The 16,578-nt window shown below is 36.1% G+C and overlaps 1 protein-coding gene across 4 annotated transcripts in view; it reads right to left on the reverse strand.

Annotated features, from left to right (window-relative positions):
• The window catches only part of TNPO3 (transportin 3), a 79,129-nt gene that overhangs the window by 22,027 nt on the left and 40,524 nt on the right, over nt 1-16,578 (reverse strand). For 3 of the 4 annotated variants that reach the window (XM_055590869.1, XM_055590872.1, XM_055590873.1), the window contains 9 exons: nt 14,602-14,777; nt 13,726-13,864; nt 12,374-12,520; nt 10,016-10,123; nt 8,244-8,335; nt 5,606-5,745; nt 2,715-2,906; nt 1,981-2,064; nt 560-651 (listed from right to left, as the gene is read on the reverse strand). In XM_055590869.1, coding sequence (XP_055446844.1) covers nt 560-651; nt 1,981-2,064; nt 2,715-2,906; nt 5,606-5,745; nt 8,244-8,335; nt 10,016-10,123; nt 12,374-12,520; nt 13,726-13,864; nt 14,602-14,777 — 1,170 coding nt within the window. The remainder of the gene's footprint in view (nt 1-559; nt 652-1,980; nt 2,065-2,714; nt 2,907-5,605; nt 5,746-8,243; nt 8,336-10,015; nt 10,124-12,373; nt 12,521-13,725; nt 13,865-14,601; nt 14,778-16,578) is intronic. The other variant, XM_055590871.1, reaches the window with a different exon arrangement.

Below are 16,578 nucleotides of genomic sequence, written 5' to 3' on the forward strand. Positions count from 1 at the left end.
ATTCTTATTATAGTATAGATTATATGTATTATACTATATAATATATATTTATATAATAATTTTATAATATAAAGCTTCAAAATTATTATATCTTTTTAAGAGTTAAGGCAAATTGCTTCCTCTTCTTTCCTAAAATTTCTTAGACACTTCTACCAGTATATCATTAGAGATGAACTTTAGAGTCATTTCATCAAGTTCTCCTAAAACTACCATTGGTATGCTCACTGCTATTGCACCATAAATGTAATTTGAGAAGAGCTGACATTTTCGCAACAGTCTTCAAAGAAACATGGTAGGTTATGGTTTCGGAAGTTAACTTGAATGGTGTTTTCTCCACTGTATCTTTTAAATGGTATTTCTGATACAGTGAAAATCTATTGATTTGGGAATACTTATTTCATATATGTAGCTACTTTGATAAATTTATTAATTTTAATAACGTCTCAGTTCATTCTCTTGACTTTTCTAGGTAGTTAAAAGACCACCTGCAAATAAAAGAATTTTCTCTTTTCTATCATATAAACACACTATATTTGTTTCACCTCTTAATTAGACTCACCTTTTTCAATGCCAAAACTTGAACAGAACATAGTTCACTAAGACATTCAGTAATCTTATCCAAAGGTAATCTGGCTAGGACAAGAGCTGTCCCTGAAAGACAAAGGATGACACAAATGAAGAAAATAAAAGCCACACTGAGGTGTAATTCATTGGTTTACAGTATATGGCTTACAAAGGCTAACTGGTTCTATTCTTTTAAAAAGATCAGCACTTTTTAAAAAATTATAGTATTTTGTTATTTTATGGTTGGGCTTAGGAAGATCATAAAGACTTTCACATTGACATTCACAACTGAAGTTAATATTAAATTATTTCTCCTCAGTAGCCTACTGGTTTAAAGATGTTAAAATATGTCTCTCCACTTCCAATCCTTCAAAGACTTTAAAAATCTTCACAAGGCCAATGACAAAGCTAGTTTATATAGCATAGTACAATGGTTCTCAAACTTCCCAGGGGTCAAGGACAGCCTTTATTTTTGATAAGTACTATAGGCAATTCTTATCATCCAAGAAGTAGAATGAGTTGAAGTTAGAGATTAACTCTAGTTCTACCATAACAGACCCTACGAACTGGGTAAGACATTCTCTCAGACCATCAGTTTCTTTACCTGTAAAAATGAGCGCTTTGAACAGAACAGTAATAGTTAAGTTTGTCTTTATTTCACTTTTAAATAGTTGCAAAAATCTCCCCTTTCTCCTTTTCCCCAAATAAAATCTTAACTTGGAACGCCAATAAAACAGATTAAAAAAGAAATAGAGGTAGGTTAAAGTGGGGACAGAAGGCCCAGATCCTTCCTATCCAGCTTCCCTTGTGTCACAATCCCTACCAAATGCTGAAGTATCTCCCCAACATCCAAAGGGTTACACATTATGCTATACCCTTTGACTATTATTTTTTCATCTCCTAAAATTTTATTCAAAAGAACAGTAATCAATTCAAACCTTCAAATTTGAATAAAATATTGAATGATTTTTCTTAACAGTCTATAACCATGAATTAGATTTTTTACTTAAAACTAGAGGGGGTAAAAATCTAACAAACACAATTTTTCCTTTTAATTTATCCCTACAGAAAAGAATGTTACTAAAAAGGTTTCTCCATCTAGAAGATACCACCAATATAACTGGGATACCACATTTTATTACAAGTTAGTTGTCATGCTATCATCAAGGTTAAATTTCACTAGAAAATTACAAGATGGCAGCAATACCCACAGTTAGTAGTGAAAAAAATATATGACCTGATTTAATGCCTCATTATCTACGCCTCTGAAGAGAAACAACAAAAACCCATGCTTAAAAAATAAAGTCCGTCTTAAAAATGCATAGTTACATTGGCTGGTAGGGAACCTGATCACAGAAGTGAGAAAGAACAGTAATCCAATCCGGACAAGGCTGTCTGCCACTCACAGAAACTTACAGGGTTCTGCACAGGTCCTATCACCCAATCTTTGATTTGATATACCAGCTGTCAGAACTTCACTACCTGACAGGACACACCAATCTGTTTGCAGAAAGCATGGTTAGAAAGCATTTTCTTTCTAAAAGCCAGTAAACTGTCAATAATCAATTACTCATAAAATAAACCTGCTCCCTCTTTTATAAAATAATCCTTCAAATATTAAAAAATAGCCATTCGTCTAAGTCTTTTCCCCAAGTATTAATATCTCTAATTCTTCTATTATTTTGAGTTTCATCACTACCCTGGCTGTTTGCCTCTCAGTCATTCAGTGTAAACTAATTAGTAATGGTTAAAGACCATTAAGTGACCAGAACCCCTGGCTTTGAGTTACAGGACTGATCTAGGGAGACTACCTTTAAATTTCCACCTATCTCTTTGGTATAGCAATGCTTATTTGGTCTCCCTTTTTATTCTTTCCTTCAACTCAAAAAGGAACTATGATTTAGTTCCAATATGTTGACTCCACTCAAAATCTAAGATCATGATATAAATTCTATAAGCACTTTGAATTAGTTATACAGCCTTAAAACATTCTAAGAATGCATGCACACATAATCACACATCCTCTCCTCCCAGAGTGATCTTCCTCATCATTGAGTAAATTGCAACTGAAAAGGGGGATACAACTTGACACAAGATAATCCCCAGAAGTGGCTTAGAGACTGTTCTTTCTTAATATCTTAAGTAAATACCTTTTAGCAAGCCCACAGCAGCTTCTGGAGACAACATGAAGGAATCAAGGGAACGGGCAATCTCCAGGAGTCCATTAAAGTGCTGAGCCATGTGGTCTCGGCAAACAGAGCAAATGTTATGAATTGCTTTCGCTGCAGCAGAAGCCAGAGGCTTTTCACACAGGCCTTTCATCAAATAGCCCAACACAGGGTCTAAGGAGAAAAGTCATACATAAAGATCACATATTTGAAGCTTAAGGAAAACTTCTAGGTTGTTAGAACAGAGATTTATATTCTCCTTTATTAAAGCAAAAGAACCATTTTAAAAAAATGAAATATGTTTAAACCCCAAGGTATTTACATATAAAAATGGAGCTGATCTCAGTGACAGACAGTGTCAGAGAGCTCCGAGGCCTATCTATTTATCTTGCATTTCTTACCTTGTGGACATGAACTGCTGCTTATTGCTAGGGCTTCACAAAGCACGGTTTGAAAACCAATGACTCAGTTTGAAACACTGGTGGATATAACCATCCAAGTATTAAGAATACAGTTAAAGTAAGAAAGAAGACAAAACTCAGAGAGTACCACAATACTCACAGATTAATCATTACTTGCAAAAAATAAAAAAGAAATCACCTACATTAATCAGGACAATGACAAGTTACCCAAAGCTGACACTTTTACACTTACTTCTTTATAATTATAAAAACCACAGCGACAGATCCTTAGCACTTTGAGAGGAATTAATTCATTATGTCTTACTTGTTACCAATGTAAGTGTTCTAAGAAAACTGATTATAAAGGCAAATTTGTATACCGCAAATCCTACTTATCCTTTACCTTGCTTTGTAAAAGTTTTTCTATGAAAAAACCCTAAGAAAAATCATCCATGTTTAAAGAGCACTTTATGTGAACTATAGAGTAACCTCATACCAAATCATAAAAGAAATACTCTCTGAAAGCCCATTTAAAAGTTATTTCCATTTTTAGCCTAATGAGAAAAATAAGGCAGCAACCCAGCAGGAACCTTTGCTTTCCCACAACACACAGCCTATTTAGCATGAGAATCAACTAGAATCTAAAACCTAGTCCAAGTAACTCCAATACTATTCAGTTCAGTTCAGTCATTCAGTCGTGTCCAACTCTTTGTGACCCCATAGACTGCAGCATGCCAGGCTTCCCTGTCCAATACTATAGGCCTCAGTGATTCTCAAATTGAATATTTTGAAATATTCTCAATTCACAAATTGAATATTTGTGATTTTGACTATTCTACAGTAAGTATGAATATGCAGCACTGTGTCTTCTAACTAAGGCACAAATTTAAACGATACACAAGGTGATACTGAATGATAAGTGTTAACAAACAGGTAAATGCACTTTGTTTCTCTGTGGAAAAACTGTTCAGAAGAGAAAGCCAAATGATGTGGCAGATAAGTGAAGAAATTTAAGAATTAGAAAATAAGGTATTTTGAAAAAAATTTTAATGGTATGTTGAACTTGAAAGTGGCTCAACTACAATGTAAGCCTACCTATCATATGCTCTGTATACAGATACAAGAGAACAGGAACACACAGCTCTCTCTTATTTTTGGATACAATAGGTCTTTGTTGCTGCGCTTGGGCTGTCCCTAGTTTCTGAGACTGGGGGTATTCTCTAGTTGCGGCAGGCAGGCTTCTCATTGCTACAGCTTCTCTTGTTGCGGAGTACAGCTCTAGGCACATGGGCTTCAGTAGTTGCAGCACGCGGGCTCAGTAGTTGTGGCACATGGGCTTAGCTGTTTCATGGCATGTGGAATCTTCCTGGACTAGGGATTGAACCCATGTCCCCTGCATTGACAGGGGGATTCTTATCCACTGTACCATCAAGGAAGTCCAACACAGCTCTTTTTAAGTAAGAGTTTCAGGCAATAAAAAAAGAGATCATGTGTAAAATAAAATCAAGTCAAAAGGGAGTAATAAAGATAAGCACAGGGCTTCCCTGGTGGCTCAGTGGTAAAGAATCTGCCTGCCAGTGCAGGAGAGGGTTCAGTCTGGGAAGATCCCACAAGCTGCAAAGCATAAGCCCACATGCTGCAACTACTGAAGCCTGTGCTCCACAACACAAGCTACTGCAATGAGGAGCCCGTGCCCTGCAACCGAAGAACAGCCACCGCTCATCGCAGCTAGAGAAAGCCTGAGCAGCAGCAAAGACCCAGCACAGTCAAAAAAAAAGCGAGAAGCACAGCACATCAAACTTAATCATACTCACAAATTTAAGGATTCTTAAAATTCTCAGAATATGTGTCTTGAGTGTCAGTGGGACTTTATTTATATTAACCTAGATAAATTCTCTAGTCTCTCTGGACTCCACTTTTCTTATCTTGAAAATGAGGGAATTAGAAGAAATTCTTTCTAAATTTACTTTCAATTCTAAAATTATTTTACATCTGTATTTTTTCAAGACAGCCAGAGGTTATACAACTCAACACTCTTCATCTTAGTTTGTCCTTACTTAGTTTCAATAATAATTCTTAGTTTTTAAATAGTGTATGTATTTAACAGTGAAATGCCCTGCCCTTTGCTCTAGTCTACTGGCAGCTTCTAGGTTAGAACTACAGGAGAGTCTGATTAGCTCAAGCCTATGCCAAAGCCTAACAAAGACAGAAATATTTATGCTGAAGCAGAGTACTAGTAGCAAACTGTCACCCTATCTAGAGATCTAATTTTCAAAGGTTCTTTCTCCAAAGACTGTGATCAGATTATAAAATGTATGAATTGAGCAGTAACTCATATCTATTCTCGGTGTCTAGAAACAGTCTACTTATCAATAAAAGAGAAAGTAGGAGAACAAAAGCAAAAGTAAGAGAGGAAGAACGAAATCAGAAAAATCAGAAGCAGTAGCTACAGAGGGGAGCGTTCACACATACCAAGGAACTGAGGATTTCGATCGACCACTTCGCTCATCTCTCCAACCAACTCAATGCTGGTGTAGCGCACAGCTGTATGCACAGTCTCTGGGAGACGGACAACTCCTTCTAGGACCTCCACGAGTGTTGGATTGTTCTCCCTGAGTTTAGAAGGCAAGTACTCAGAGTTAACAATTTCAGAGGTGAGGTTATGGCCAATAAACAGGCTGCAATGACACAAATCATTGCTAAGGGTTTCTTTCTAAATAAGTAACCATTTGGGTAAAAGTGCTTAAATCTGGTATAAAAATTTTTAACCCTCAAAAAGGGGTAAAAGACAGAAATGGAAGTTATCATTGTTTCAGTTGAGAAGCATACTGCTCCTTAATCTTCTAAATGCCAGTAAAGTGTCTAAAGACACATCTTGCTATCAAATAAAGCTCTTTGAACTGGACAGGTAGGCATTTACTGTGGACCAATGTCTTTTAGTGAATTCACTTTATTTATTCCTATATCTGCAGCACCTAGAACAGTGCCTGGCACATAGTGGGCACTCAATAAATAAATATTACTGAATAACTAAATGAATAAATAATTCTTATAGACCACTTCCTATTAGTTGTTATTCTCCAAAAGATTTCTTACGGCTGGATAATGGAAACCTTAAGAACAGGTAAGCATGGGTGGCCCAGCTCACTGACTAAAGAATCAAGACAAAAGCTGCAGGAATAGATAAAGGTGCTCTGACTTAAAACATGAGGGAAAATTAAAGTTATCCAAATACTTTTCACAGCTCCATGAGTTTATTTTTTCCTTTTCCTTCTCTTTTTCTCACCCCTCAAGGATACAGGCTCAAGTTCTTTTAAGCAGAGGGGAGGATGCCCCGCAAATGACCAGAATGTAATCCAGAAATGAAAGATGTTTAAATAAATCCTGGATTAGCACAAGAATGCTCCTTCCTGATAAACTAAGTCTATTAAGCCCTTTATACGTTAAAAAACAAAAATAAAAACAAACCCACACCTGTAATCATGCAGTTGGCATGAAATGTGGATAAAGAAAAAACAAAATAAAATCTTTCATTTATGCCTTATGTTTCCTGACGGCACTAAACTAGTGTTGAGACTCCCTACGCATCCTTTCTCATACACAATCACAAATCAGTTAGATCATTAGCGTAATCTTCAGACTGTTACTGAAGGTTCCAAAAGATACCAAAAAGGGTTTAAAAGCAAACAGTGTGATAAGTGAGTCAAGACTGCTGCTGCTGCTGCTAAGTCGCTTCAGTCGTGTCTGACTCTGTGCGACCCCGTAGACGGCAGCCCACCAGGCTCCTCCATCTCTGGGATTCTCCAGGCAAGAACACTGGAGTGGGTTGCCATTTCCTTCTCCAATGCATGAAAGTGAAAAGGGAAAGTGAAGTCGCTCAGTCATGTCTGACTCGAACGACCCCATGGACTGCAGCCCACCAGGCTCCTCCGTCCATGGGATTTTCCATGCAAGAGTACTGGAGTGGGGTGCCACTGCCTTCTCCGAGCCCTTCTCCTGCTACCTGCTGCTAAGTCGCTTCACTCGTGTCCGACTCTGTGCGACCCCATAGACGGCAGCCTACCAGGCTCCCCCGTCCCTGGGATTCTCCAGGCAAGAATACTGGAGTGGGTTGCCATTTCCTTCTCCAATGCATGAAAGTGAAAAGTGAAAGTGAAGTCATGCAGTCATGTCTGACTCTTTGCAACCCCATGGACTGCAGCCTACCAGGCTCATCTGTCCATGGGATTTTCAGAACTTCTTAATAGAGAAAAACAAACCAACTCTGATCTCCTTAAATATTTCCCTGATTAGAAAGTATATAAGATTTCATTGACTAGACCCTGAAAGCCAGCTAAGAAAGAAGCACTGTACATTTTATGAATACATGCCTTAACCATCTCTCCAACCAAAGCCCTGTACAGAGAGCTCAACTGCAGGTGTCTGATTACATACAATACAGGAAAATTTGAAAGATATCAGCATCAATTTATAAACTCAGAGAACAAAGTAAATTCTGTTTTTAAGGGTTCATGTTGAAATAATAAATAGGATTTCTTTGCTAAGCAAGAAGAAATCAAATTCTAATAATTTAAAAATTTCCAACAGCAGTAACAAAAATAATTCCCCTTTAGATTTTGCTATTCTTTTAAGAAATATGATAACTATGCTGTGCCTCTCTGAAACTTAAAAATGATTCTCCAAGACAGGAAAAAAGGAGAACAATATAATTAAATATTTGTAAGGATAACTTACCCAAGATCACAAAAGCAGGTGAGAGCCAAATTAGTACCTATTCAAATGCTTTTAAGCAAGTGCCAACAATTTAACAGTCTAATAAATTTTTGATTATACCAACTTTCACAAGGGAGCCTGGGTTGGAAAAATAAATCAGCATTCTTTTCCTAGCATCAAGAACAAAAGAATTTTAACTATAGAAAATGTGGTTAAAACATGGATATCAGCAATGCATGCTACTCTGAACTAGTCTCTTAGAAGTCAGAAGACTAGACAGCATTATAGAAGAAAGAAGTTCTACAAGTTTCCAAACATATCCCACATGAGGAAAAATGGCGCAATTTTCCTTCCTCTGATATTAAGAGTTCCCAGCAAAAGACTTATAGACACTCACGGATCAACACTCTTTGCTATAGCAGCCATGATAAAGAGAACCGCTTCTGTCACCTCCCAGGGTGGGTTGCCTTCTTTCAGAGTAGAATATAACTAGAGAAGAAGAGGTGGATTATGGATCCATTAAAAGAAAAACAGAGTAGAGTTCCAAACAAAACAAAAAACCTGTTAGTTAAATTCAGCCCCTTGTTTCTAAATTTAATTATCTCTCAGAGCCAGGGGAGAATAGTATTTTCATTTTTCAAATCTTCACTAACTCTAAATCAACACTAGTTTAATATCTGAAACAAATCCATTTAGATTCCCAAGAGTACATCAAATTATCATCTGCCCCTACAAAATAGTATTATGGAAAAAACAAAACAAATTACATGAGTGTCTTTTCTTGGTCTGGTAACCGATAAATACATTAACACACTTAAAAATGATGTAAAACCTCCGCATATGCATTGGCTTTACGTTTATTATTTTGACTACCTGTCTGCATCAGCACTAGCAGTACAGATTAAATTCCTACAAAGTAGCTGTTCTGAAGCACCCATCACAATACCATGTCCAAGCAAGGGTGGGTGGGAGAGAGCACGCAGAATACTCAGAGCTGTCCTGGCATTGCCCAGGGTGTAGCCATCAGTGCAGTGTGACTGGCTGTTAGTCTAGGTTTCTGAAATCAAATAACACACTGCTAGGTAAAATGAAATTAAACAATTCTCTTGTATGACTTCACAGAACCTTTAAATATACTATTTAGGTCATTTTCCAGTTTTAGTTGACAGAACTATATTTTTCCAGAAAAGAACATCTCATGAGATTGGTGTTCCACAGTACACATCTTGGACAAGACTCACAATTAATGTACATTTGTAAACTGAGGTCTGGAGAACAAGTAATTTGTTCAAAGTCACGGAGCCAGTGAGAAAAGAGTTGAAATCTGAGCACAGAGCATCTGCCTGTGATTTAGTGGGGATCTCACTTAAATCTGCTTTCTAAGAATCCCTACCCTTTGTGATTAGGTCAAGAAACACACTTTGCTTAATATAAAGAAATACAGTTACAATTATTTTAACACTTTCTAAATCAGATGATACCCCAAAATACACCAAATGCATGGGTTACCCATTTTCAAAATTAGGTCAGTTCAGTATGACTGATAAGCCATCAAAATCAGTATTTCAGGATTCAGCGCATGATCCAGCAATATGAAAACCACCTGATATTATGCTAATGTTAAGTGACATGGAATGGTGATGACTGTAACCTTATGACCTAAAATGTTACTCACTGATTATTAGGAAAGCCATAGGACATGATTCTTCTACTCTACTACAGTCATCTCTGGGATGAAACTGCAAAGGAATCTAACCATAACTGTGAATAAACGAAACGCCAAATAACTAAGATGGCCAGGAGTTGATATATAATTATTAAAAGCAGAAAAACTTATCTGTTTTTCCTGGCTAGGTCCAAATTCCCTTTAAGTATCTTGGGGGCTTTAAGGTTTATCTATGATCTTCCATTTCAACGGTACAAGTGGAACAGCTCTCACTAGCAAGAATATAGTGTAAAACAATAACTGAACTATTCACTGCAATTGGCTTGTAAGATACTAAATAAACATAGCTACTATATGCCAGGCAGTGTGCTAGGCACCTGCATATCTACTGTCCCATTTAGCCATCAAGATTGAAGAAAAAGATGGAACACTTAGAGAAGACACAGAAGTGAACACAATTAAAATGACTGGTAAAGCTGATGAGAATCTTCAAATGGGCTTACCTGAGCAAAACACTCCATAGATCCAATCAAGAAAATCAAGTCCTTCACCAGGTCTGACACCCGCATCCGAAACTCCCCAAAGTCATCAGTCTCCTCAGGAACCCCCTCCTGAAATTTCAAATCAGGTAACATTTGTTTTAAACCCACTAAGGCTTTCACTAACTTTTAAAAGAATAAAAAACCCATTAAGCAGTTCAGTCCCAATGAATAAAAAGATAAATTGCATAAATCACAAAGATATTTTACCACAGAAAGTATCCCAAACATTAAGATATGTCAAATCAATACAACCTATGCTCTACCTTTACTATGAGAAACATTTTTTGGCAGGTCCAAGCTACATCCTGCCTGTTGCTGGAAAAATCTGGAGTGGTGGAGGTGGAAAGTGTTCTAGAATATAAGTCTATCTATAATAGATAAAGTCTAGCTTTTTATTACTGAATAAGCCTCTGAAACTTCATGATTCAAGATCTACCAAAATCAACCATTACCACAACTAGACACACAACAGAATATTAGACTTTAAAAAGAATTTTATATAAGTGCACAGATACATAACACAGGTGTAATAAAATTAATGGTAGGAGTTAGGCAGCAGGTATACAGATATTCATTGTAAAATTATTTCACCATTGCTGTATATTTAAATTTTTTCATTAAAAATACAGAGATCATTCACATTTCATGCTTCTGAAGTTTTCCTTACTCTAATATCCTCCTTGTGAGTACACTAAGGTTTACTAATTATGAGATTAATTATGAGATTAACATAACTAATTATGTTATGGGTATGTGTAAGAATCTTGGACCATGAGTTTCTGGGAAAAGCCCTTAGTATTACTGAGAATTGCTAATCTAATTCAACATTCTTGCTTTAAGATGAAAAAAATTAAAGTCAAGGAATGAGGAGGAAATAATGGTTGACTCGGATGAGATAATGAATTATGAAGCACGGCACACCTACAAATGTTTGGAATTACCTACAAGGGAAATGGTACCACAGAACTAGCAGAGAGAAGAAAGGGATCAAGCAAACACAGCCATTTAAACCAGAGTAGCCCTGTTTTTATTTACTTATCATGCTTCCAAGCACTATGGAATCCTGAGGACAGGACTCCTCAGTTTAAAAAAAAAAAAGTAGTGAAAACCACTGAACTAAATCATCACTAAAGTTCTGTGGAAATACAAAATACCATAACTCAGATGACAACATTAACATTAAGATATAGAGCACAGACAGTTTTCATGCCAGGTTTAATAGTAATAGGAAAAAAAAAAAAAATCCACTCCAATTTATAGGCTGAAGGACAGAGATATTAAACTACCCAACCAAAATGATGAAATAAACACTATAAAATTTGAAATAACTAAGCAAAGAATGTGGTTGAAGCATTTTCCAATTAACCATTTTATAATATTTCTTGTATATTTTCTTCTAAGCAAATAGGTTATTTCTACATTTTAAACTATAAAATCAGCATAAGTAATATAAAGAAAAATTTGCACTTATGTGTTCAGGGGAGACTCATGTTATTTTCCATGTCCTCACACAAATATTTCATTTTTGTGTTTAGTTTTAATCCAACCACTTTTTTATATTTTATACTATTAAAAATACACAGCATAAAATTTTACATTTTCATTTTTTCATTTAGGATACCAATTATTGCTATCTCAAGTTATTATTTTTAAAATGTATTATTTTTTCTATAGTTTCTTTTGGTTTTATTTATTTTCATTTACTTTTTTGGCTGCATGGCACAGGAGATCCTGGCTCTCCAACCCGCACCCCCTGCATTGGAAGTGCAAAGTCTTAACCACTGGGCGGCCAGAGAAGTCAAGTAATTACTTTTAACTGCTGCATTATGATCCATCAAGTTGCTACATAATAATTTATGTAACTCTTCTATAATACTCTTTTGTGGGGAAGGCACACAGCACAGCTTGCAGGATCTTAGCTCCCTGACCAGGGATTGAACTTGGGCCCCACAGCAGTGAAAGCACCAAGTCCTAACCACTGGAATTTCCTAACCAAGGAACTTCCTCTTCTATACTCTTGTAAATGGATTTACCATATTTTACATTTATAGATAATGCCTTGTACATAACAATTTTTTTCTTCAGCAGAATTATTTAAGGTGAATTCCCAGAAGAATTACCGACTCAGCAGGACTGATTTCTTTCTACATAGGCATAGCACTCTTCATTAAACTGGTATTGACTTCCTCAGTGTAAGCTAGAGTGACAGAAAACCTGCAGATTCCATTAGCTTTATTCTCTATCTTTTCAGTTCCTTTTCAAGTTAGCACTGGAAAGAAGAGGAAATCAAGACATGATTAAATAGAGAAGAAAACTTACATGATCTGGTTCCAACTGGCAGTGGCGAGCCAAGGCATGAAGCAGCCTTTGAATGTAAGCTTTGAAGATGCCATGAATAACTTCATCATTCGTTTTGTACAAATGCTCCCCTAGTCGGTACCAAAAATTAAAGGAAATTTCTACTACCTATCAACAGAAAGAGAAAACATGGTTTATTTGGACCAGAAAAGAAAGCAGTTTTATTATTACTAGGGCTAATAGGAAAGAAACACTTTAAACTAGTATGAGTGGAACCAGTTTAGCAGCCACCTTTTCTCTAGCAGATTATTATCTTCCCAAATTATCTTTCCATGTTAGACCCAAAACTCAACATTTAAGATGACTGGCTTTACATTCTCTGTCTAGGCCTGAGAAAATTTCTCCAGCAGTACACTGAATTTTAAATTTAGAGAAACATATACAGAAATCTCTTTAAAATTTAGTCTTTTTCCCTAAATTCTGAAATTATTTTTTTGAGATTAAAACACCTTTCAGCAGATAAACCTGCAAATATCTGTACAAACCACAGCTTATCTTATATGTGGCACTATTTAAAGGAGAGATTATTATTAAGTAGAACAATACTTCTGCCCAAAACTGTTTGAGTTTCAACAAAATCCAGATATTGTCATGAAAGTATGTCAAGCAAACACATATTATCTTCTATGTGATCACAGAAAAAACACTGAGACTCACAAGAACTACTGGGCCCCTCCCTTAGAGGGGCCCTACCATCCTTTTCCCATCAAAGATCCAAAATGAAGCTATTTAAATAGAGCTAACCAAGCTTGGGAGTTCTTCTCACTTCGTATACTATTAAGAGGAGATAAAGCCTTTTAAATAAATAGAGTTGTGTTTTTGTTTTTTCTCTTACTCTAATAAACTTAAAAGTGGCAACATGTCTTAAGAGATTTGGGGATGAAGAAGACTCTTTAAGTCCTTTGAATCCCATTCTCATTTCCATCCATAATTTGGAGAAAATTTTTGGATTTTAAAACTTGGAGGAACAGTTAATATTTGGTATATTTCTTAAGCTATAAAGCTCTAAATAATAACTACAGCTAGAGAGGGGGCCTCATTGGAAAAGTAATAAGCTTTGTTTCAAACAGGTTCCTTCATGCTATGTATCAGTCAGCCCAGCTAAAACCAAGTAGGAAAACAGAAAAGAATCAAAGCAGAAGCTGACATATAATTTTTTTTTTAATTCACAGCAGAGTAAACTCTTCATGACATTAATTAAAAATAAAACTATAATTTCCCACAAATAAAAAGCTGGATAGGAGATAATAGAATGTAGACAATATACAACATACAATTGAAAAATAATGGTATTAGCATAGTGTAAACACTACCTCATATTGAGGGTGCCCTGCACAGATAAGAAGCAGTTCCAGAGTTCGTAGGTCCCCAAGGCCTTGGCCTGGCGTACAAACAATTTTTTCAAGAAAAGTTTCACAAAGTTCAGTGAAAATACGGCAGTAATTCAGAACTCTGTAAAGGAAAAAGGAATAAGAACACCAAGTCAGATATCTGTATATTATGTGCACATACTCACAGACACAGTTAATCAAATAAAGAAACAATCCTTGGCCTAAGAGACATGTAGTGATTATTTGCTATGGTGTAGCACAATCTCCTTAGCAAACATCGTTCCTTAAATCATATACTTTTAAACATATAAGCAAATGTAAGTCAGTTCAAATTCTCAATTATTAAAACATCTGAAGAAAATTCCCATTAAATCACACTTGATACTTCAAAGGTCATCCCTAATTCTTAAGAGCCTTATCCTCTGTAAGTGCTAAAATTTACTATTCTACATGATCACTACATCTCCCTCTGCATTTGATTTCCACTCCTGGTTCAGAGGTGAATAGCAGAGCATCTTGAGGATGCAATGTATATATTTACACAGGGGTCATGAAGAATGGAGGTTTTTATTTTTTTTAATCTAGCAAACTTAAGTGGCAGCATGTCTGAGAGATTTGGAGATGAAGAAGACTCTTTAAGTCTCTTCAATCTCATTCTCATTTCCTTCCATAATTTGGAGAAAATTTTTGGATGTTAAAACTTGAAGGTACAGTTAAGATTTGGTATGTATTTTAGCTGTAAACTCTAAAGAATAACTGAAGCTAGAGACAGGGCTTCAGTGGCAAAATATGAATGAAAAGAAGGTGACTTAAAAGAATCCCAGGCTGTATGGTCTCCTGCCCTTAATAATTACTCACTTATCTAAATCTTCACGTGCCACAGCCATATGATAGGCTGTCTCCAATGTCAGGACTCCTTGAAAAAGTTGCATGGCTAATGCCAAGTTGGTTTCCACATTCTCAATGGCATAGAGAGCTGAGCACACACAGTCTGAAGCAGCTTCGTGTAGGTTTGATGAGGTCTTATCCTGTTGCTGGGAGGTAGCAGGAATAGGGAAGTAAGATAATTAAGCTGTAATCCAATAGGATAGCAATTAAAGCCTGTTTCTGAACATGTACTTTATATACGCACAACAGCCTAATATTCATGGCCTTCAATGAGACAACATCCATCAATCTTCCTATTTCTGACTATTTGCCAAGCAAATCTGCCTTTTGGTACTTCAATCATGGATGGTCACATGACTTCTAAAATTCACATTTTCTCCCATTTACTAGTCCCTCCTGGAATGCCTTGTGTTCCCTGCCCTATTTTCCATGGAAATCTTCTCCATCTTTTTTCTGATATTCAAGTACTATTTAAAGTGAAAAGGTTCAACAAGTAAGTATCAGCGACTCAAACCTAACACATTACTGTGATATTTCAGAATACTAAGGTTAAACAGAGGTTCTGAAAGCTTCTGGGGAAAAGAGAAGGTAAGGAGCAAAAATCAAGTTACTCATCTCATTAGTAATGATACCTGCCAGTATATAGGAAAACAAGGCCTTGGAAATTTTGAAGAATAAGAATATTGAATTTGGAACTCTATATCTAAGCTAAATCATTAATTAAGAATGAAATAAAAACATTTCTCAAGAATGCATGCAAAAACTCAGTATTTATTTCCCACATAGCCTTCTGAGGAAAGTATCTGAGACGGGCCAAAAAAAAAAAAAAAAAAAAGGTTAATCCAATCCATAGCAGAGTAAAGAAAAGTCCCAGGATGGCAAATGGATGCAACTGACACAAACTAGAGCACATCAGAAAGTTCAAGGGGGGAGGCCTCTAGGGGTTCTATTAAACAGTCCAGAGATTGGATACATTTAGTAAAGGCATACTGGTCATTTGTGAATAATAAAAAACAAGGACATTTAGAGTCTCCAAGGGGGTAAAAAGCTATAAAAGCAGGGTTGGAAAAGCACAAAGACACAAATTACACAAAGAATAACTAGGTTATTCTTTGAGTGGTGGTGAACTCAAAAATATTCATTGTACTACAATGTTTCAAAAGTTAAATAAATGTTGAAATTTACTCTTTTGTATGTATCAATTATTATTTTTAAAATATTTTTTAAAAACTGTAAGAAAAAAAGCTATATAATAAGGTCCTGGCCTAAGCATTTGTTTAGTTGCTAAGTCATGTCCAACCCTTTTGGTGACCCTCATGAGACTATAGCCTGCCAGGGTCCTCTGTCCATGGGATTTCTCAGGTAGGTATACTGCACTGAGTTGCCATTTCCTTCTCCAGGGAACCTTCCCGACCCAGGGATCAAACTGACGTCTCCTACATGGCAAGCAGATCCTTTACAACTGAACCACCAGGGAGACCCTAGCACAAAGCAAACTATTTAGTTTTATGTGGCATGACTGCAAACCACTGAAAGAATATAAGAATGAGAATATATTTGACCCTGACTCTAGAAACATTCTTAAGTAACAGAGGACTGGTCATGACACTGGATCAATAGAGAAAACAAGAGCAATATATCTGGCACATTAGTTTGTTCTTTACCCCAATCTCAGTTCCCAAAAGTCATCACTGAAGTATGAAGTGTATTTTAGACTGTCCTCCATTCATATGTTATCATATTTATATACTCAAAAAAAAAAAAGTGGGACCTGAATTTTTTAATACTGACTACTCTTTCACACAACCTGGTGAGATGAAAATCAGAATTATTATCATTAAGGTATGGCATCAACAGACATGGAAACAAAGATAATGATTAGCAAAACAATTACTAGCATCTCAATTTTCCTGAATTTTAGCTTCTGATGCAAGAATGACAGCAAAA

Source organism: Bubalus kerabau, chromosome 8, assembly GCF_029407905.1.
Source record: "Bubalus kerabau isolate K-KA32 ecotype Philippines breed swamp buffalo chromosome 8, PCC_UOA_SB_1v2, whole genome shotgun sequence".
In the NCBI taxonomy this organism is placed as follows: domain Eukaryota; kingdom Metazoa; phylum Chordata; class Mammalia; order Artiodactyla; family Bovidae; genus Bubalus; species Bubalus kerabau.